The following is a 23,919-nucleotide window of genomic DNA, read 5'->3' on the forward strand; positions in this document are numbered from 1 at the left end:
AGATATCATAGATGTCTGGCAGAACAGCTGCTTTTCTGATCTTTGAAAATGATGTCCATCTAAATATGTTTAACTCATCTTTTGTGTGATTTCCTTTGGGTCTGGCCACATGGCATCTATTTTAGCTTCTTTTCTACTGGCACGGCTTTTAAATCTGCAATAGTTCTGCCCCCACTTTGCTTCCATGATTTTTGCATTTTATGCATATTCCTCTTTGTTGCAGCAAAATCTTCAATGACCTATCATCCATACTGTGGAATTCCTTCACCACCTCCAATCTATTAAGTGCATCCTGAAGATTTTCCCATTCGCAATGCAGCTTTCAGTCACTCTTCCTTGTCTCTCCATCCTTGATTGAGCATTTGCTTTACATATAGTCCATTTGTGAAGCATCTTAGGACTGTTTACATGTTAAATGTTCTCTGTTCTTTTAAGGTAAGAACACATCCATCACATAAATTATTAGTTAAAGCAACTTGCTTCAACCAGGCAGTGCATATGGTTCTAAAAAATGGTCGTATTGCAACTAAGGAATGACTGTCATCATATAAAAGCCTTGTTGACATTCACACTGTAAAGGGAAAGAATGACTGACATGTTGATATAATTATTTCAAGATAAAAATTCTTTGCTGTATTAAAAAATAATTCCTAACGTAAATGAGCATGTTGAATAAAAATGAAGTAATAAAAATTACAATGTTAAGTGACATAAGTTTGGAACACTCAAACTGGTGACCTCTGTCATCTTGAACAATAAGGTTAAGTGGGTGTAAAGAGGCATCATTAAGTTTCCCTCCAGGTTAACAACTGAACTTGGTCATGAATCAAGATATCATTATATGCATCTCAAAAGATGCGTTGTTAGTTTAAATACTGATAGGATATCCACAATTACTTGAGAGTCAGCATGGTTTCATAAGTAAATTGCACTCGAGTAATTTGTTAGAGTTCTCGGAGGATGTAACAAGCAAAGTGGATAATGGGATTCTTTCGAAGCATCGGGACTTCCAGAAGAACTTGATAAAGTCCCACACAAAAGACTAACACACAAGGTAAGATCACATGGGGTTAGGGGGTCAGTTACTAGCTTGGATCGATGATAGCTAACCAACAGAAAACAGAAAGTAAGGACAAATAGGCCTATTTCTGATTAGCAAGATGCAATTTGTGGGGTGCCACAGGGTTTGGTCCTCAGGTCACAATTATTTATATTCTACGTTAATGACCTGGATGCAGGGATCAAAGGTACTACAGCCAAATTTGCAGATGACACTAAAACAGATATGGTATTAAGTTTCAATAAAGAAATAAAAAATATACAAGTACATATGGATAGGTTAGGTGAATGGGCCAAAATAGTACATGGAGTTTAACTGGATAAAGTGTAAGGTTATCCATTTTGATTGGAAGAATAGAAAGGCAAATTATTATCTAAATGGAGAGACACTTCAGAGTGTGTAGGTGCAGAGGGATCTGAGTATTCTTGTGCATGAATCACAAAAAACCTGTAATCAAGTAGGTAATAAGGAAAGCAAATGGAATTTGCTAAAGGAACAGGGTATAAAAGTAGGGAAGTATTGATGCAACTGTAAAAGGCATTAAAACTACTGCACCTGGGGTATTGTGTATAGTTTCCGTTACTTTCTTGAGGTGAGATGTAGTTTCAGGAGAAGCAGTTCAGAGGAGATTCACCAGATTGACTCGAGATGAGGGGCTTATTTCATAAAAGAGATTGCACAGTTTATGTTTTTATCCTTTAGGAGCTCAGAAGAATGAGAAGAGATCTAATTTAGGTATACAACTGACAAATTAGATTGAGACCATGTTTTCTGTTGTGCGGCAGTTTAGAATGAGAGGTCATAGCTTTTGGATAACGGATAGCAGATTTCAAACAGAGAGGAGGAGAAATTATTTCTCAAAGGGTCGTTAATTTGTGTAATTCATTATCCCAGTATGTGGTGGATGCCAGGACATTGAGCAAACTTATGGAAGAGATGGGTAGTATCATTAACGGGCCAAAAGGTTATGGGGAGTGGTGTTAAGGCTGAGATGAGATCAGCCATAATTATCTTGAATGGCGGAGCAGGGTCAAGGGGATGAACTATCTGCATTTAATTATATTCCTATGTAAAAGCTAAAGATCAAATTTGTTATTCTTTTGATGACACATTAAAAAAAAGTCATTTTACAGATTCTCCAAATTACATCATACTAACAACTAAAAGAAGAATGTTGTCCGAGCTTTACAAAAGAATCTGTCCAACTTATGTTTATGGCTTATCTCCAAATTGCAGCAATTCAATACTGTCAAGAACAAGTTGAGCAAAACTGACATTCTCCAGCACTAATAACTCTAGTTAAATGCATCCAAAGTGAAGTAGAAAACAAAACAATTAATTTCCTTAATAATGGGTTTATTCACTAATGCAGCCTTCCAATGTCTGCCACTGCCTCAGACCAATGGCCGACTGACTCGCTATATGTGATCGCCAACTTTCATCAAGCAATGCAGTTATCAGTGTATCTTTAACAGAAAGACCCGTTCACACCCATTCCTTCTGAACTTCTATACATTTATATTAAAAATAAACAAACATACTTATCAGAGTATCAACAGCTCTTCTTTCTCAGGAAGGAAAATGATAACAGTCAAGAATAGCTTATTCTGGTTATAGCTATTTACCTTTTTAGTCAATGAGTCATCAGAATCTGATGGCATTCGTGTAGAAACATGGAAAATGACTTCCGCAGTGGAGGTAGCATAGTAAGGTGCAGTTTGCCCTGTACTGCCATTACGTTGCAAGCCACCCATAAAACCACAATGTGTAGCAAGGTCAATCTAGGGAATGACAAATGAAATTATTTCAGAAATAACGTCAACAATTCTGTTTCATACTTTGTTCACAAAAAGGCAAGGTTTAAAAATAAAGCTGTTGATTTGTCACTATCATTCCAAATGTTTACTGACAGCACTACTATTCAGCATTTCTAACAGCTTCAAGAGAGAATGTCCTTGAGTTTCAATGGAAATGTTTTATTTTCAACCCATTAACTAGAGGTCTCCCAACCACCTAAATGAGAAAACAATATTTTAGTTTAGTAGAAGTGAAACTTGTATGTTCAATGATAAACATATTTCCATTTGACAATAGCGACGGTATTGTGCCTTAGAGGGTTTGTTCTGTGCTGTTCTTTTGCAGAGTGATGTTATCACCATGGATCCAGAATGTCTGCTTCAGAAGCAGTGTATAAACAAGCTTTGAGTTCCCTGATTTTGTTTTAAATTTGACAAAAGAAGCATGAGTGGATGGAGTCAGGCTCACACAGACTCACCATTTTAGTTTTGCTTTCAGTTGAAGTTTTGGGAGTTGGCTGTGGAGGATGCTAGATAAAAATCTCTCTGTTGCACCTAAAAGATTGAGTGCTTTTTCTGCTGCTAGATTGCTTATTTTGGTTTTCTTTCTCCTGGACTGGATAGAGCACGAGAAGCTGTTTTGCTAAATTTGCCTTTGCCAAGGGCATGTTTATGGGATGCTGCTATATTGGAACAGTTGATAATTAGTAGTTAAATAATATATTCTTTTGTTAAGTATTTCAATACAGCTAAAGTTATGTCAATTCTTTGTTTGTATTTTAGTTGCAGTGTAAGAATAAAGTGTGTTTTGCTTAAAGCCTAGCAGTCTGACTAATCAAATCACATCTGGAACACAGTGCCTTACACTTGCCTTTCAATAAAATAAAAGTTAGAATCTATCTCTCTCCCTGATTTTTGAGGGGTGCGTGGGGTGGTGGTGGCGGTGTTAGGGGGCTTCTGCTCTACAACATTAGGCTTCACTTCCAATCTGTGCAGCAAGCTAACTTACAAATAGCTGAGACCTCCATCTAAACATTTGAATAAAGAGCACACAAAAGACTGTACACATCCAGATTAGTATAGGAGGTTCCTTAAAAATACATAACAAAGTTTTAAATGATTTCATAAAAAAAGGCACGCAAGCTTTCCAATTTTTCAGACAGATAATAAGACATTGCTTCCTGAATTTGTTGCACCCAAGCAACTGAGATTCTGGAAGCATATAGCATTCATGCAACACAAACAAACAGGTTCCAGGATCCAGCTAAGCTCTTGCTCAGATCTTAACACTATAAATTAGCCATGATGTGTAGGTGACAGTGTTGGACTGGATTGGACAAGGTCAAAAATCACACCATGCCAGATTATAATCCAACAGACGGACGATAACTTGGTGTCATGTCCAAGGTCAGAAATGACATGGTACAAGAACATTGAAGCACTAATTTAAATGAGGAAGGGGATTAACAAAAAGACATGAGAAGCACGAGTGGTCTGACAGTGACCCTCACTGGCTCAGTGGAGGCATGAGGAACATAAAACAAATTTTCTGTTTGAGGACTTTTTTTTGGTAAGCCTGCAGGGGTCTCTTCAAGGACTCAGTTTGGCAGAGCAAAACTTGAAAATAAAACTGAACTAATTTAAGAGCCTGATCTGTTAATAAGGGAAGAGACTCCCTTCAGCACTGAAATGTGACCTGTTCTTAGCAGCCACTGAAGAAAGTTCAATCAATTTGATTGTTGGCTGAATGCTCATTTGCAAAACTGGTTAACATTCTAGCATTTTATCTTCCAAAATAGTCTTTAAATGTCTACATTCTCTTAATTTTGAATAATCTAACAGACCTTTTCACTGGACATCTTCCATTTCCAAAACAACTTAATCAAAATAGGTTCTAATGAATTATAATGCAATTACAAATGTTACAAAGAGATATCTGTACCAATATGTCTCAGTTACTACCAGCTTCCAAAATGATCAGTTCAATAATTAGTATAAAACATGAAATTCATTCACAGGACATAAGCAATGCTAACTGGGCCAACATTTAATGCCCATCTCAAATTGTTCTTCAGAAGTATCTTTGTAAATTATAATGAATGCATCTTTGTAAATGTACTTATTTGTGATAGTGGACTGACTTGGGCAAAGGGTTATTTGATAACAAAGGACTGAGAAACAAATTGTCCTATGTTTAAAAAGTAAGTTTCTGAAATTCATTGTGTTATGTTTACTGTTGCTTTGCAACCAGTGGGATAAGGTGAAAATGAATGGCACAGCACAAAGCAAAATTCAGCTGGCAACAGACTGCTGATTGGTTTGAAAAATTGCGACCAGTTGTGGATGATGATCGTCATCAACTTGATGACAACTATCTGATTGTTTCCTGGACAGCTCAACAGCTTATGGGTATGAACCATACAGTCAGAATTCCTTCGACTCCGAGAAGAGGTGGTGTGTCTCTCACACACCAGTAAAATATCTGACACTAAAAAAAGACAGATGACTATTCCCATCAGTGTTCTGTGCTGTTGATTTATCTAATAAGTTGGAGACTTTATAATTTATGAACCAGCTGTTCTGTGCCTCCTACGAAAATTGAAAGAATGGGAAAGAAAAGCTCAGAGAATTAAATGACTTAGAATCTGGAAGGCTGGTACCATTGAACTGTTTCCCCAGTACTTTTTGCCCTTCCATCCATAACATCAATATTTTTGCCAGTCTATGTCCGTGTGCACACAATGGCATTTTAGAAGAGATAGGAGTTTTAATTAGTACAGTTCTATGTTGACAGTTTATTGTTGTTTATCCGTGGTTAGAGTCTATTTAATTGTAAGGAGTGGTTCTTGTTAAGCATAGAACCTTGGTCAGTGTTTTCTGTTAACCAGAGTCTATCAGATCGGTAAACTGGGGACTTTGCATTCTTTGATAAAATTAACAACTTTGGAGATGACCCCAGAAAAAAGCAGGGCCTAAAATCGAGTGTACTACCCCAGTGAGGTCTAACATCTTCTTTAACTGTCACACACAATACAGTTGCGGAGTGACTTCCAAAAATTTGGCCCGACCAAATGAAGGAACAGTGATTTATTTCTAAATTAGAGCAGTGCTCCACTGCAGGGAACTTATGAGTGGTGGTATTTCTCCTCACATTCTGCTCTTAATCTGCTACATTGCAGAGGTTGTAGGCTTGAAAGGGATTAGTGAATAAGCCTTGGTGAGTTGCTGCAGTGAATATTGTAGACGGTGCAAATGCAGACACTGTGGGTGGAGGAAAGAGTGAATGCTTAAGCTGGTGAACAAGCAGCCTTCCCACTGTCCATGGACTGAGACCCATATAGGGCATCATCCTGTTGATGTCAATCCAGTGGTAGATGTTAAGTATTTCAACCAAACCATGGCATTTGCTTAAGGCACCTGGGTAGGAGGAACATCCTTGATTAAAGATACTTAGTACCAATGAGTGGGATCCTCCTCGGGATTGGAGGAACATCTGAGTGAAAGCCACCGCACTGCTATGCTATTGATTCCCCATTTCCAACACAAAAAGGTCCCCCAAACAATACATGAGGTACGTGCCTGGTCCGTCTTCAACCAGAGGCCTCAGGCTGATGTGGTACTGGCAACAGCCCCTTCTTCCCCAATGATGCTGCTCAGTATACAAGAGCTGCTCATCTCTGGTTGGACAGCAGCTCTCAGTAGGTGAGACTTCTGACCCCAGAACCCTTCATTTTGACCTTGTTAGTACAAGATATGCAGACATTCATAACAAGGAATGTAGGACTCTCCACTGGTTGCCCAGACTCTTGTCACCTCCACAAGACTCCAACAACCAATTCTGATGTTATCACAGAGAGAAGACAAGAGCTAAAAGAGGTGAAGATAATTGCGTTTGGATACTGCTTTGAGGAATTCCTGCAGTGACTTTCTGGGGCTGAGATTATTAGTTTCCAACAATCTAAACTTTCGACCTTTGTACCAAGCACGTTTCAAGTCAATGGAAAGCTTAGTTTTCAATTTCCACTGACTTCGTTTCACGAAGGTCCTTCAACATTGCATCCAATCAAATTCTGCCTCATTGTCAATTATTACTCTCACCTCTGGAATTCAGCTCTTCAGTTCATGCTTCAAAAAAGGCTGTAACTAATCCTGAATCTAAGTGAACCTGGCATACCCCAAGCAGGACAATGACAGGTTGATGGGAAGCAAATGCTGCTTGATAACACTGTCAGTAACTCCTCCCACTTGTATTTTATCTGAGTTGATCCTGCTGCTGAACATCCATTTCACAATCATAACTCTAATAGGAGCTCATCACAACCCTTGCATACATTCCGACTGCATGTAGCCTGCAGCTTTTGAGTAAAAGGGAGAGTGGAGACAGTGTACAAGTATCATTCTTGCAACATTTTGGATAAACAGGTGTCAACTACAGATTCTTTTCAGCTTTAGACTGTTCTGATGAGTCTAAGAAACACATTTTTTAGAAAGTGAAGTAATAATGATATAAACTAAAGTATCTGTTTTAATAAAGTTCAATGAATCAAAAGAATTGCTGAAAACCTTTGCTAAATGTCATTTTGAATAGTGAACCTATTTAACAACACAAAATCATTGTTTTATCAATGTAATTTATTCACACAGTTTGACATTAAAAAGTATTTTAAACATAAGAGGAGTTAATATGTAATAATATAACTTTTTAAAATAATCTCATAGAATGTATGCAGAGGGAAGAAACATTTCATACCTCCCAGCCAAGTCCGGAGACAAAGTTTTCATATGCTTGACTTCCTCCAGTGTTGGTTAGAATTGAATACTTGTCTTCCTGTCCTTCCATAATGTAAAACACAGCAATCTTATGAGTTTCCCGACTTGAAAATAAGAAATGCAGATCCACATATTAGTATTATGGTTCTAAATATTACAGGACAGGAAGACAAAAAAGCCATTCATACAACATACTATTATTATATCTAATTGGAAATAAAACATTTAATTATAGTTAAATAAAACAAAACTCTAGATGCTGAAAATTAGAAAGTAAAATAAATTGCTGGAGAAACTCAGGGTTTTGGCAGCATCTGTGGAGAGAAAACAGAGTTAACATGGATTCCAGTGATCCTCATTCAGAACTATATGAAGAACAGTCACTAGACTTGAAACATTGACTCTGTTTTCTCCCCACAGATGCTGCCAGAACTGCTGAGTTTCTCTAGAAATTTCTGATTTTATTCCATTTATAAATACTGGTCAAGTATTAAGTTTGTATAGCAATACATCTTTGACAGATCTGCAGCATTCAGCTGACTTGATCATTCCATAGAATAGCGACACAATTCCAAAAGAGTGGTCATTAGAAACTAGAAACGGAAAGATTCAATGCTTATTAGCACGATATTTTTAAAACTCAACAGAAAAATATAATTATTTAATTACGTTGAAAATGCAAGATGGTTATACAAATTCTCTAGAATGTTTCTACTGTTTCAGAATATTTAGAACAACTGAGTATTTGAATATTTAACTAAAATCCCTCACTGCATGTTATGATCCAGAAAAATTGTGCTTTAACTTAAACAAGTTAGTAACACAAAAACTGAAATAACTGTGGATGCTATAAATCAGAAATAAAAGCAAGTTGCTGGAAAACCTCAGCAGGTGCACAGCGTCTGTGAAGAGAAATCAGAGTTAATGTTTTGGATGTGGTGACCTATCCTCAGAATGGTTCTGAGGAAGGGTCACCGGAACCAAAATGTTAATTCTGATTTCTCTTCACAGATGCCACCAGACTTGCAGAGCTTTTCCAGGAACATCCATTTTTGTTTCTGAAAGTAATAATAGTTGATAAGATTATTTTGAAATAACTACTTATTTTTGTGACTAGTTGAGAATATTTTCATAACTCGACTAAATTTGATCAAAAGTAACTACTACTTGCTTTCTGAATTGAACTGGTATTTGATTTGCTGAAATATTCAAGGCAACCCAACCAAAAAATTCGAAATAAATCAATCCTGAAAGTAAGCTTAATTTTGCAATTAGTAGCGATGCAACAATGCTCATCACGAGGTACTACTAAGAGATCAAGTGCACTCTTTGGTGTGAGTTTCACCTCAAGTCCCATGTAGTGGTACTGCAACAGATTGCAGCTTTCTTCAATGGACATTTATAGTGTGAGCAGGAGCGATTACATCAGGCTCTTCAAGCAACCAATCATAGAGTGCTCCAACACAAAGCAAACAGCAATAAAGTGAAATCACTAATTATTTTTCCATAGACTAGGCTGAAGATCTAAACACATGCAGGGCACAGATAAAGGTAATATGTTCAGGTTGTTTAATAAAAGTTAACCAGAAGCATTCCTCCATTATAAAGTGACCTGATTTAATCCAGTGTGACTTTTTAAAGGTTTTTCAAATGGTAATATGGGCAACAGAGATGATATTGTCAATAATTGTTGATCGTGGCCAACTATAAGGGGGTATTTGCCCTAATGAGGCGATGGGGGACATTGGTGAACCCAAGAACAGTGGGACGCAGTGTTGCCAAGAGGTCTGTAGCCGCATGAACTGTACCACTTTTGTTTTCACCTACGCAGAAGTGGAACTCTATGCAGGAGAACCTCAAGCTCAAAATGAGTATATGCCGACTATGCCCAGTGTACGCCATGAAAAAGAAAGCTTCCAGCTAAGTGAAGAAGTTCAGGACAAATGTGTCCTAGGGAAGGCCTAACATTGGATATTGGACATTACGGGTATGAACCAGAAAATGCAGGAAGGTTGTTCGCACTGATCTCAGAGCAGAGTGACAAACCACAGCTCTGGAATTTCCATGCTGATCTGCATGAGGTAAACATTTTTTGTCATTGTCAACATGACCATAGGCTTTTGCCCGAAATGTCGATTTTGCTGAAGCTCCTCGGATGCTGCCTGAACTGCTGTGCTCTTCCAGCACCATTGATCCAGAATCCAATGATGATAACCCCCCGCCATCCAGCAGTCCTGCAACATTTGGCTACATGTACCTAGATCACAGAGGAGCAGAGGATCTCAAAGAATAACTACAGAGTGACTGGAACCTCCATACCTTCAATTTAAAAAAAAGGTGCATTTTATCTGTTCTCCGATCCAGTTTTTCAAAGCTAGTTACCTTCATCCCTCACTGAAATTGTTTCATCTATTTTTCTAATTAACCTATTCAAAGATGTTATTCCACACCTCGAGAGCAGGCAGGACTTAAACCCAGGCTTCCTAGGACTCTGTCTCTGTGCCACAAGAGGACCCTTTCAGACTCCACTGAATGGCAGTAAGCCTTTCAAGAACATTGGGATCGTTACAAGGAAGCCCATTAACACTGAATGATTTCCAACTCTTAAAGCTGTGGTTCATGAGAATCAGGAGCAGAAAGCACATTTTATCTCAAACCCTTCTCCCCAGTGCAAACATTTTAAGGCTAAATGTAACAATTAAAACCCCGAGTGGAAGAGGCAGTACCATTTTTCTTGGTGTTATCAGTAAAAAGTACTTGTATATTTAAGTGATCTATTTGCGTCCAAAATGTAACTATGGGCATTTTCTAAACACAGACTTCTACTCATGCTTTTTTGAAGCAATTATAGCACCACAGAAAAAAAACCCTTCAGCCTAACTCGCCCAAACCAACCAGATATCCTAAATTAATCTAGTCCCATTTGCCAGCACTTGGCCCACATCCCTCTAAACCTTCCTATTCATATACCCATTCAGATACCTTTTAAATGTTGTAATGGTACCAGTCTCCAGCACTTCCTCACGTCATACACACATCACCCTTTGTGTGAAAAATCTGTCCCTTAGGTCCCTTTTAAATCTTTCCCCTCCCACCCTAAACTTATGGCATCTAGTTCTGGACTCCCCTTGAACTTGGTTTTTTGTTTCATTGCTTCAGATATTTTAAATGTAATTATTTTGTACTTTCTGAAATGTACACAGCTATAGAGTGCATACTTCAAACAATATGCCATACTCATTTTTATCAATGCTGGTAGTTTCCAAAATCAGCCAATTGGGGCATCTGGCATATGCTATGCAGCTATGATATCATTGTGAACAACATCTTTAACAAAATTAGCCAGGTTAGTGCCTAGATGCCATTTGTCTATTAAACATGAAGCAAAGAAGAAGAAAGGAAATGTATTATATATTGTACAAACGATGCACTGGGTTATAGTATTCCCTCAGCTCAAGGCTAGATGAAATTTGTAAAAAAACTTAAAGTCACATGCTAACAATAAACATGCGATTTGAGAGGATTTCTGTAGTTTAACAGTGGACCATGGAAGATAAAAAGCGCATGGTGAGAAAATAATGACTTTTTTTTAAGTGGGTTTGCAGTTACTGTGTTTCTCATCCAGTAAGGAATGATGCTCTGCTTGACCTGATTTTGCACAAAGAGAAATCATAATTTGGTTTGATGAGGTACCACCATGAAAAAGGAAATAGGATATAAAGTTAACAGAAGCATGCCAAACCTGAAGGGATGTTTAGAACACAGAAAACAAAGAAATATTTTGCAGATGGAAAAGTTTTTGAGAGTAGTGCTTCCCAGTTATTCGCCTTACAGTACTCCTATTTACTACTTGCATAATTCACCTGGACTTACAAAGGAAAAGAACAATAATGGATTTCTGGATGACACAAATTTCAAGCAAATAGCATCAAAATATTAAAAATTGCAAGAGGCCACAGGCTAGCAGAAAGAACAAATTGTAACTTATTGTGCAGGCAGGCCCAGGTTGCAAATGGGTTCTATTCCTAAGTCTGTTCGCAAGTCTATTTGCGTGCAAGTTGGAACATAATGCAGGATAACACAAAATAGACATTTGCAAGTACAGGAAATGTTGTATGCCAGATCTTTAAAATTACATCTCTATACAGGATCACATCAGTAATGTGTGCTCGTAAACTGGGGACCTTCTATCTAGAAAAACGTAGTAGTAAATTATACATACAAAGAGTTAAAGGGCATAGATCTTAAATGAATCAGAACAGAAACAGTAGAGACAAAAACAGAAATTGCTGGAAAAACTCAACAGGTCTGGCAGTGTCTGTGGAGAGACAGCAGAGATAACGGTTCAGGCCCAATGACCCATCTTCAGAACTGATGGTAGGGAGGATAAGTTGGTATTTATGCAGAAGATGGGGTGGGGCGGGGAAGAAGTTAACAATAGGCGGAGATACAGCCTAGAAACAGAAAAACAGTTGGACAGATAAAGGAATGGATAAAGGTCATTCTGGCAGAATGAGCAGCTGTCATTGGGGACAAATATCGGTCATTCTGCCATAACTTGCTTTTTGTTAATGCAAATTTGCTATAACATGGTTGACGAATTGAGGACACTTTCTAAAACGCGAAGATGTGTAGGCGTAATGTGATTACTTTAAATGCTGCCTCTAAAGCGTGATTTTTCAGTAATGAGGTTCCACAAGAACGCAACTATCACGTTATGAAAGAACTACCTGCATTAGTTGACAATGGGCTGTGTGCGCGGTAGTAACCCATGTGGTGACAAGACTGGTGTTTGGGCATTGGAATAAGGAGTTGGGAGAAGGTGCATAAGCCCTAAAATTGTTGAACTTGATATTGAGTCCAGAAGACTGCAGGGTTTCTAAGTAGAAAATGAAGTGTTGTTATTCCAGATTGCACCAAGCTTCAAGGAAGCACGGCAATAAGCCTAAGACAGGGATATTAGCCAGGAAACAAGGTGATGTGTTGATGTAGTTGGGAACTAGAAGCATCTCGGACACCTCCCTCCCCTTCCTGGACCTCTCCATCACCATCTCCGGTGACCGACTAACTACAGACATCTACTGCAAGCCCATCGACTCCTACAGCTACCGAGACTAACTTCCTCCCACCCTATCTCCTGTAAAAACGCCATCGCTTATTCCCAATTCCTCCAACTCCACCGCATCTGTTCCCAGGATGACCAATTCCACCTCAAAGTCCTAGATGGCCTCCTTCTTCCAAGATCACAATTTCCCTTCCCACATGGTTGACAATGCCTAAGAGATGAATAGGAAGGGTTTGGAGGGATATGGGCTGGGTGCTGGCAGGTGGGACTAGATTGGGTTGGGATATCTGGTCGGCATGGACAAGTTGATCGAAGAGTCTGTTTCTGTGCTGTACATCTCTATGACTGAGATCCTGGTCACCAACTGGGTTGCAGAGGTACCACACTTTCAAATTAATTTCAAGTTGGTCTCGGCTCTGCCCTCTGCAACCAGATTCTCAACTTTCTGACCCACAACTGCAATCAGTGAAGACAGGTAATTCCATTTCCCCCACAATAACACTCTACACTGGAGCCCCAAGAATGTATCTCAGTCCTCCACCGTACTCCCTGTACTGCCATGACTCTGTTGCCAAATTCTGAACAAGTGCCATCTAAAGTTTGTTGACGACACCACTGTAGTAGGATGGATATCTAACAATGGTGAGTCAAAAAAAGAAGGGAGAGGACTTGGTGATCGTTGACTACATAAAGAAAAGGAGACTATGTCCCCATCTACATCAACGGAACTGAGATTGATGGGGTGCATAGCATCAAGTTCCTTGACCTTGGAGTGACGATAACCGACAACCTGCTCAGGATTTTCCACGTAGATGTGATGGTCAAGAAAGCACAACAATGCCTCTTCTTCCTCAAGAGCCTTAGGAAATTTGACATGACCATAAGGACCCTCATGAATTTCGACAGATGCATACTGTCTGGGTGTATAATGGCCTAGTATGGCAACTGCTCTGCTCAGGACCATGAGAAACTACAGAAGGTGGTGTGCACTGCCAGACCATCCATCTACTCTATTTACATGGCTTGCTGCTATGGAAAGGCTCCTAACATCATCAAAGGCCCATCACATTCTGGTAATGATCTCCTATAACCTCTTCCATCAGGCAGAACATACAGAAGCCTTAACATACTCACTAGCAGGTCCAGGAACAGCTTCTTCCCGACCATTATTAGACTGATGATTAGATACTCTAGCCTCAAATAATGCTGATCTTACTAACATTGATCTTGCCTCATGCACACACTGTGCAATGTAACCAGTACGCCTCTAAGTTGTTTTGATCTGTACATCCTTGCCTACTATGATATGTCTGTAATGCTTGTAAACAAAGCTTTTCATTTACTTCGGTACATGTGACAACAAATCAATCAAATCAAATTTGGGTTTGTAATCTAGTTTTGTGTCTCTCCCAGGAGGCTATATGATTTTGGGTGGGTTGGAGAGTACATATTGTGGAGAAACTAAGAACAGCAGATGCTGGAGAGTCAGAGTTGGTAAAGCGGCTCAGTGGTTAGCACTGCTGCCTCGCAGCGCCAGGGACCTGGGTTCGATTGCAGCTTTGGGCGACTGCCTGTGTGGTTTCCTCCAGGTGCTCCGGTTTCTTCCCACAGTCCAAAGATGTGCAGCTTACATGGATTGGTCATGATAAATTGCCCATTGTGTTAGGTGCATTCGGCAGAGGGAAATGGGTCTGGGTGGGATACTCTTTAGAGGGTCGGTGTGGACTTGTTGGGCTGAAGGGCCTGTTTCCATACTGTAGGGAATCTAATCTAAAGTGTGGCGCTGAAAAAGGCACAGCAGGTCAGGCAGTATCTGAGAAAAATGACAGTCGATGTTTCAGGCACAACCCTTCTTTCCGACTGGGGAGGGGGAAAGGTGGCTGAGAAATAAATAGAAGGGGGAGAATGGGGCTAGGTGAAAAGGTAGGTGGGATGGCAATAGGTGAGCAAAGGTAGGAGGTGATGGTGATACTGGAATGTGAGGACAAGGAGTGGGGGTGGGGGGGGGTGGACAGGGGTGATGGTACAAGGGCAGTGGGCCAGGAAATGGAGGAGACATGATTGGGGGTACTGTTGATCACAGGGGAGGGAAAATTGTGGTTCTTTAAGTAGGACGACACGTGGGATGTCCTGGAGTGGAATCGCTCATCTTGAGAGCGCAAACAGTGGAGGTGGAGGAATTGCGATTAGGAGATCACATTTTTAAAGGAGGTGGGAGCAGGTGTAGTCAAGTTAGCTGTGGGAATCGGTGGGTTTGAAGTAGATATCAGGGTTGAATCGATCAGTGGAGAGGTCCAGGAGGGGGAGGGGAGGGAGGTGTCAGAGATGGACCAGGTGAATTTGAGGTCAGGATGAAAGGCACTGTTGTGGTAAATGAACTGTTCAAGATATTGCAATCAACAAATATTCATTGCGTCAGACAAACTATGAATCAGAGTCTTTACCTGATAATCATACACTCTTTTAAAAGGGATGTCTGATCACAGCTTTAAAAAATTTAGTATTAAAAATTCAGGAGAAACAAAGGTTGGCACCAGATTATGCAACAGATATGGAGAATCTCACTTGCTGAGGTTTAATCCGCCAAATGACTGCTTCTGTACTGAAGCTATGATTCCGGTTGAATTTGAATTAAACTCAGATGGTTTGACCATCACCTTCTTTGTCTTGTGTAAAAATTCTGCACAAAAGGAGTTTAAACAATATTAAGTTATTCCTTACAGAGCCAAAGCTCAGAGAACAAACAGAACTATAAATTGTATCATATTGCTCCATCAAGGCCAAAACCATGATTGCTGGGAGTGAAGACAGGTTGTATCTGTACAAATTGCTCATAGATGAGACCGGACATTACAGATCATGGCAGAGATTTATGAGAAAATCCCTGTCAGCAGCATTATTCAAAAATGTTGTGTGGCTCATTATACTTTGAAGGAAGAAAGGGTGGATCAACAGCAAATGTCATTGCATCACCTGGTCAAGCTATCTCCATGAAATCTCCAACTAGATTGCCGTTCAAGTCAAGGAAATGTAAAGCACCTGGGTTTGTCTCAATTCTTCAAGGGCGAGAGGAAGGATGGAACTGAGATTCATAAACATGTTAGTTAGAGTCACCAACTAGTGCTCTGTTTAGTTGGACAAATGGACACATCACTGGTTTCAATGAAGCACTAACCACAGGGCAACTGATTACAACAGTTCTTCATCCTCTTCCTCTAAACAAAGTCTGCAAAGGCCACATTATCATTTGTGATAGCAGCTTTCAATACAGGCTGGTGATCTTGAAAAGTACACTTATGGAGGAAACATTTAATTTGTCAAACAACGTTTTTATATAACGGCATGACTCTGATCATTTGTGTGAAGACAGTTACCTGGTCTGATCTCATTAGGCGAGGACCAAACTGTCTGGGAGGAGAAAAATTGCAGCACGGAGTCTTTGCATCAGCAGATTTACAGATCACAATGGTGTCTGAACTATAGTGCTGTACCCAAACTATGGACTCATATGTTGCAGCCAATGTAGGTCCATTGTGTTCTTCCATGAGAATGACATCTCTTCATTCCATAATGACGGAAACCAGCTTTTAACAACAGGTTATCGTCAGAAATGGCCATATAGATGTTGATATGTAACCTTTTATTTTTCATCTGATGGCTTTTTGACATCAGCCAGGTTTAAGTGCTAGACAACACTGCCTAGAAACCATGCCACAGGCAAATAAATCTATCACACGCTTAAAAAAAAAGTGGTCTTAATACTTTAAAATTAGACAGTTGTGAGATGCAGTGGAGCAGAAATTCATCATCTGCCCAAACATCAGGCACAATGTTCACCTTTGGTTGAGTTTTGAATTCTGGAAATGTGCAGTCATTTTCTCTCTCTCTGAATCAATAAAGAGGGTTTTCTTGATTGTCTGCTTCCAAGTGAAGTCTTCAATAAGGAATGAGGTAAAGTGTCAAAGTGTAGATGAGCTTCTGACACTGATGGTGAAATGAATTGACCATCTCAATCCTTCCTAAGCGTCACTGTTTCAGTGTTTGATGCATTTCTGCCACAGTTTCAGGGGCTACTGCAGTGTAATACTGTGAATTATGTAGAGACCAACATCTGTGCATTATATATCACATTAATTCACTATTTCTTTTATCAGACATTCAAAGATATTCAAAGGCTGCTGTTCTGCCAAATAGGTTGTTTACCTTCAGACTGACATTTAAAATGGATTACAATATCACAGTGTTAATGTGAAAACAAACTTGAATGCAACCACAAAACCTACCTGCTTTAGCAATACAAAATGGCTGCACCCTCATGAGAATGGGCTCCCAGCCATAACAGGGCATAAAGTAAAATACTGCCATTTTATTTTTAAGCAATTCATCATTATTTGCGGAATTGTGTGACAGCAATACAAATAGAATTCAATTTTGAATGTAATAGAGATATCTAGTTAAATTCCTACATTGACAATAAATATTACATTACAGAATTCCAAGAATTAAACATTCCAAAACACAAAGATATTAGGTAGCTGTATGCAATAAAGCACAAAAACAGTGTGTGGGGAGTCTGGGCAGATAGGGGAAGCCCTAAATGAGTTTTTTGCTTTGGTTTTCACTACAGAAAGGGTCTTTGTTGTGAATGAGAACTTTTAGGAGCCAGAAAACAGGCTTGAACAGATCAAGATTGAGGAGGCTGATGTGCTGGAAATTTTAGCAAACATTAAGATTGATAAGTCCCCAGATTTATCCTAGGTTGCTCTGGGAAGCGAGAAAGGAGGTTGCTAAGCCATTGGCGAAGATCTTTGCTTCCTCACTCTGCACGTATCAGAGGACTGGAGGGAGGTGAATGTTGCTCCTCTTTTCAAGAAAGGGAATAGAGAAATCCCTGGCAATTACAGACCAGTCAGTCTTACATTTGTGGTCAGCAAAGGTTTGGAAATAATTCTGAGGGACAGGATTTATGACTATTTGGAAAAGCATAGCATGATTAAAAGCAGTTAGCATGGCTTTGTGAGGGGCAGGTTATGCCTCACAAAGCTTATTGAGTTCTTTGAGGAGGTGACGAGACAGGTTGACGAAAGTCAGGCAGTGGATGTGGTGTATATGGGCTTCAGCAAAGCATTTGATAAAGTTCCCCATGATAGGCTCATAAAGTCAGGAGGTATGGGATACAGGGAGATTTAGCTGATTGGATTCAGAATTAGTTAGCTGACCGAAGGCAGAGAATAGATGGAAAGTTTTCTGCCTGGAGATCAGTGGTGAGTGGTGTTCCGCAGGGCTGTGTTCTTGGACCTCTGCTCTTCGTAGTTTTTAATAAATGACTTGGATGAGGAGGTTGAGGGATGGGTTAGTAAATTTGCAGATGACTCAAAGGTTAGAGGTTCCATTGATTGTATCGAGGGCTGTTGCAGGTGCAGCACAGCATAGACAGGATGCAGAGCTGAGCTGAGAAATGGCGGATGGAGTTCAACCTGGATAAATGTAAAGTGATGCAGTTTGGAAGGACAAACTTGATTGCTGAATATAGGATTAAAGACAGGATTCTTGTACAAATGCATAGATTCCTCAAAGTTGTCACCCAAGTGGATAGGGCTGTTAAGGTGTTTTGGCACTTATTAACAGGGGGATCAAGTTTAAGAGCCGCGAGGTTTTGCTACAGCTTTACAAAACACTGGTGAGACCACACTTGAAATATTATGTCCAGTTCTGGTTGCCCTACTATAGGAAAGATACAAAGGCTTTGGAGAGGGTGCAAAGAAGGTTTATCAGGATGCTGCCTGGATTGGAGGGCTTGTCTTCTGAAGAGAGGTTGACTGAGCTCAGACTTTCCTCTCTGGAGAGGAAGGAGAGAGGTGACCTGATCAAGGAGTACAAGGTAATGAGGGGCATGGATAGAGTTGATAGCCAGAGACTTTTCCCCTGCTACGAGGGGTCATAGTTTTAAGGTATTAAGAGGAAGGTATAGAGGAGACGTCAGAGGTAGGTTCTTTTCGCAGAGAGTTGTGAACGCATAGAATGCGTTGCCAGCGGTGGTGGTGGAAGCAGAGTCATTAGGGACATTTAAGCGACTGCTGGACATGCACATGGACAGCAGTGAATTGAGGAGTGCGTAGGTTAGGTTATTTTATTTCAGATTATAATTAATCCTCAGCACATCATCATGGATTGAAGGGCCTGTTGTATGCTGTACTTTTCCATGTTCTATGCTCTAAAACATTTCAAAACAATAGGCTTGAAATACTTTACAGATTGAACATGATTATTATGATAGGAAGATAATCAAGGTGAATTCAAATCCAAGTGGAAGATTTCTGAATCAGTAATCAGCATTATCTATTTATTGCAAAAATAAGCATTGTGGCCTAATATCACATCCACTATAATTTGTCCAATTGTCAATATTTTGCAGTTCATATTGAGTACAATCAAAAATACTCACCACTGCCTCGAATCCAAATTTTTAAGTTCCCTTAATAGTTTTGAGTTTTTCTTCAGAAGATGAAAACTATTCCTTAGAACAAAAGAAGGAGGAATACCTTAGAACCTAAATGAAACATGCAACAAGTAACAGCTTTATTTTCACAAGTACGAATGCATCATTTCGGGATTTACATTCAGAGGTACCTTGTTCGGTGCTCTGAAAGCTAGTGTGCTTCCAATTAAACCTGTTGGACTATAACCTGGTGTTGTGATTTTTAACTTTGTACACCCCAGTCCAACACCGGCATCTCCAAACGAAGGTGCATATGAGAATTTGAGAGTTCTGGCAGAAAATGGAGTGAGACAGATGGTGTTTGAGTTAGAAATATGTGCTTTTAGTAATGAAAAGGCAAGAACACATTTTAGGAGTGGAGGGGAAAGGTGTTTTCATAATGAATTGGTAGTTCGGTAGTTTGCAAGGACAAAGGCATAAAAAGTGGGTTTTTTTTGAACGGGCGAGTATGACACCAGATTTGAAGAGAAGCGGAATAATATCCATGGGAAGAAGGATGGTCAATAAAAAAAAAGTTTGATGAATGGCTTGTAATCAAGTCGGAAACACTACAGTCTAGTTCTCATACAGATAGTGAAAGACAAACAAGTTAGCTCAACCAAATTTGACTTATTTCCTTACTGTCATTATTTAATTTCAAACCAGCTGGGCAGATGCAAGTTCAACTTTTAAGGCAGAGATTTCATTGACATTTGATAAAAATATCTCACAGCTGCACCTTTAAATTTCTTGAATTTTCCAATGAGAATCGGCGACTATTTTGAGCATTGACCCTCAGCTAATGCTTAAAAATTCCTCAGGATGTAAAGAAACATAAATTAAGTTAATTTAGATTTAACTGAACTTCTGTTACAACACAAAAAAAACAAAATTATATGTTCTCTGACGAAGCTTAGCTGATAAGCATTCAACATTTGTTCAAGTTTTCCAGACACCTCAGCTCTCTTTTGAGATTAATTTTTTCAAGAAGACTCAAGAAAATGCAAGTGATAACTCATCTACAGTTATCTAATTCAGCAGTTAGTGACAAGTTGACTCTAGTTAACTGACTTAATTGAAAGTTCAATCAAGGTGAAGACTCCGTACTCTCAGTGTGCAGCTAACTGGTGAGAAAATTTTGCAATGAGATTAAATAGCTACAGCCAAAGAAATGTATAAAAAGGATTTGAGAAGATATACTTCAGAATTCTACAAAGATGTGGCTAACCTTGAAACAAACCAGCTTGAAACTTTCAATTCAGTGAATCCTCTGGTCTTGAACCATTCAAGTGTGATTAACTCTCCCAACAAGTGTATGTGTAATTATTAACAGTATTCATTGCATTCTGAATTCTTGTGAAAGCCAAGAAATTCCCATTTTCTAGTTGAATAACTAACAAAAAGGGACCAGTCACCTCCAAACAACTGGATCTTCATGTTTCAAACACTCATTTTTATTTTAATACCTCCTATATCTATGTCTGCTATTCTACATCTGTATTCAGGAAAATAGGAAAGGAAGGGTGGTAATATTGATTAAGGAGACCACTGTAATGCTGAAGAGTGTGTTCCAAAGGGTTCCAAAATGTATTTGGCTCAGTGGGTTGTTTTTTGGAGGGGGGTGTGGAGGAGGAGAAAAGGTGCAATTACATTGTTCAATGTAGTTTACAGACTGCCAACTGGTAAAGACAACAAAGAGGAACAAATTTACAAAAAAAACTGCAGGCAGGTGCAAGAATTATAGATCACTGCAACAGGGACTTCATGATCTACATATAGGTATTTGCATATGGGGTAAAGAATTCTATGGAATTCAGGAAAATTTCCTATAGAAGTGTGTTTAAAGTGCAATGTGAAATGAGCGATCGCTCGTCTTGATCTGTGGAAATTAGGTGAATAAAGAAATAGTAGGGCAATTTAGGTTAGTCAGGAAAAAGGACAAGGAACGTTGCGAAGTAAAAATAATTAATTCATAGAAAGCCACCTTCAATGGGATTAGAATGGATCTGACCGAAGTTAATTATAATCAAAGATTCACTGGCAAACATATCACTGTGTAACACAAGCTATTTTTAAAGAGACATTTTGGCCACAGTCAATGTTATATTGCTACAAGGGAGAAGATAAGAAAAACAAATTCAGAGCTCACTGGGTGACAAAAAATAGTTGAGATTAAGAAAAACGTACATGCAACAACAGCAGGTGAATAATATCATTAAAGATGAGGTTAAATACAAAAGGTTATAACAATAAAACAAATTTAAATATCAAAAGATTCAGAGGAAAATTAGAAAAGCAAATAGGAGCAAGAGTGTGAGAAACATTGGCAGTCAACATAAAAGACAATCTAAAAGTCTCTATAAGAGCAGCAAAATGAATGGGGTAGATCAAAGACCAAAAAAAAAGGGATTTATGCATAAACGTAGTTGGCTTGACAGAAGCTAAAGAATGTTATTACACTCATGAAGATAATGCTGTAATGTCATACAGACAGATGATTTACACATTTGAAATTGATGAGGTATAGAACAGACAACTTTTTTTTAGCAGTGGGTAAGTTACTGCAGACAAGCTGGATGTATATGAAGGGAAAGTTGGTGGACAAGTAGTAGTTGATCGGTCTGTGAAATGGTGCTCAGTTGTTGATGACAAAGGTCTTCTGTCTGCCAACACCAACATGATTGGCTCCTAGGAAACTGAACAGTTTGAGGCCGTGAATGAGGTAGACAGAAGGCTATCCAGATCTATGGGAAAGATAGTTTTCTCTGCCATAAAATAACACCTAAAACTGGATTATTTTCCTTTACAAGTTCCTGTCAGCTGTTGCTTTCAATCAATGTCAGAAACCTCAATTTTTCAAACATGTCATATTTCATTTGGACTTTGAGCAATTGATGATACAGTGCTTTGTGCCTCCTGGAGAAAGTGAGAAATACTTGGGGAAGAGCAAGAGATATGACAGCGCGATGAATAGCAAATTCTAACAAGTCCAAAAGAATCCCAGTGAATCCCGTGGACAGAAACCAGACTTTCCCTCTAGAGTCATGGAGTCCGACACACAGAAAAGGTCCTTCAGCCCAAACTGGTCCATGCTGACCAAAATGTCCATGTACGCTAACCCCATTTCCCTGCACTTGGCCCATATCCTTCTAAACCTATCATATCAAAGTGTGGGCTCACCAACATCCTGTACAACTGTAACATAAACTCCCAACTTCTATACTCAATGCCCTGACTGATGAAGTCCAGCGTGCCAAAAGCCTTCTTCACTGCCCTGTCTACCTGTGACTCTATTTTGAGAGAACCATGTATCTCAACTCCAAGGTCCCTCTGTTCCACTACACTCAAAGTTTGAGAGAAGATTTGTAGCTCTTGGGTGCTCGTTGCTGTGGTTCTGTTCGCCGAGCTGGAAGTTTTTGTTGCAAACGTTTCGTCCCCTGTCTAGGTGACATCCTCAGTGCTTGGGACCCTCCTGTGAAGCGCTTCTGTGGTTTTTTGCGAATACCTTGTATAGGTGTTCCTCTTCCTCTTTTTGCACTTCTGGTGTGCTGCAGTGTGTTGTGGCCCTTTAAAAACACGGAAATAGAGAATACACACCGGATCATCAACTCCACACTCAGAGGAATCCGATTCACAAGAGAGGAAGAAAAGGACAACCAACTCCCATTCCTAGACGTGAGGGTACAGAGAACACCAAACGGAGAATTTTGAATAGTGTCTTGATGCAACTTCATTTGTGTGTATCGGGGTGGTTGCTTTCATCGTTCAGGACTTGGTCTGTGTGTGTGGCTTTCCTGTGTACCTTAGTGGTGAATTCTCCGTTTGGTGTTCTCTGTACCCTCACGTCTAGGAATGGGAGTTGGTTGTCCTTTTCTTCCACCGGAAGCGGCAGGGACAGGCCACTATAAATGCCGGAGGAAACACCACAGAAGCGCTTCACAGGAGGGTCCCAAGCACTGAGGATGTCACCTAGACAGGGGACGAAACGTTTGCAACAAAAACTTCCAGCTCGGCGAACAGAACCACAGCAGTTCCACTACACTCCTTAATGCCCTACCATTCACCATTAAACTCCTTTCAAAATGCAAGACCTCACACTTTTCTATATTAAACTCCATTTGCTATTTATAGGCCCACTTCCGCAGCTGATCAAGGTCCTGCTGCAATTTCTGACAATCTTCCTCAGTGTCCACAATACCTCTTACTTTAGCGTCATCTGCAAACTTACTAATCATGCCTTGTACATTCTCATCCAAATCCCTGATATAGTAATATCTCAATCTTTGTGTCTGTCAGCATCAGGGAGTATTTCATAAGGCAAAGTTTGTATTTATTTATCGGTAGGTAAAACCTATTTAACCGCAATAAATAGTAATCCATAAGTACAGAAATCTAATTCAGAATTTCTGTCAACCTGGGTCTAAAAGACAGGTAAATTAGGGAATTTTGCATAGTTTTACAAAATTTTTAACTTTTTTTGACAACTCCAAGAATAGCCAATCCTGATTTTCAGTGCACCATTCCAGTAAGGTATAATAATAGGCAAGTTGATGACATTGGTGAATAAGTGACAGATGAAATTTAATGCAGAGAAGTGTGAAGAAATTTATTTCGACAAGAATAATGTGGAAAGATAATATAAAATAGAGGCTACAATTTTAAATAGGGTGCAAGAGCAGGGGGAGCTGGATGCAGATGTGAATTAATCATGGCAGATTGAGAGCAGTTGACAACACGTCCCAGGCTTTTT

At 39.4% G+C, this 23,919-nt stretch overlaps 1 protein-coding gene across 7 annotated transcripts in view; it reads right to left on the reverse strand.

Annotated features, from left to right (window-relative positions):
* ralgapa2 (Ral GTPase activating protein catalytic subunit alpha 2) overlaps positions 1–23,919 on the reverse strand; it is a 585,975-nt gene that overhangs the window by 275,761 nt on the left and 286,295 nt on the right. For 6 of the 7 annotated variants that reach the window (XM_043696530.1, XM_043696527.1, XM_043696531.1 and 3 more), the window contains 3 exons: positions 19,137–19,208; positions 7,607–7,730; positions 2,686–2,841 (listed from right to left, as the gene is read on the reverse strand). In XM_043696530.1, coding sequence (XP_043552465.1) covers positions 2,686–2,841; positions 7,607–7,730; positions 19,137–19,208 — 352 coding nt within the window. The remainder of the gene's footprint in view (positions 1–2,685; positions 2,842–7,606; positions 7,731–19,136; positions 19,209–23,919) is intronic. The other variant, XM_043696529.1, reaches the window with a different exon arrangement.

This window comes from Chiloscyllium plagiosum, chromosome 9 (genome assembly GCF_004010195.1).
Source record: "Chiloscyllium plagiosum isolate BGI_BamShark_2017 chromosome 9, ASM401019v2, whole genome shotgun sequence".
Classification (NCBI taxonomy): Eukaryota; Metazoa; Chordata; class Chondrichthyes; order Orectolobiformes; family Hemiscylliidae; genus Chiloscyllium; species Chiloscyllium plagiosum.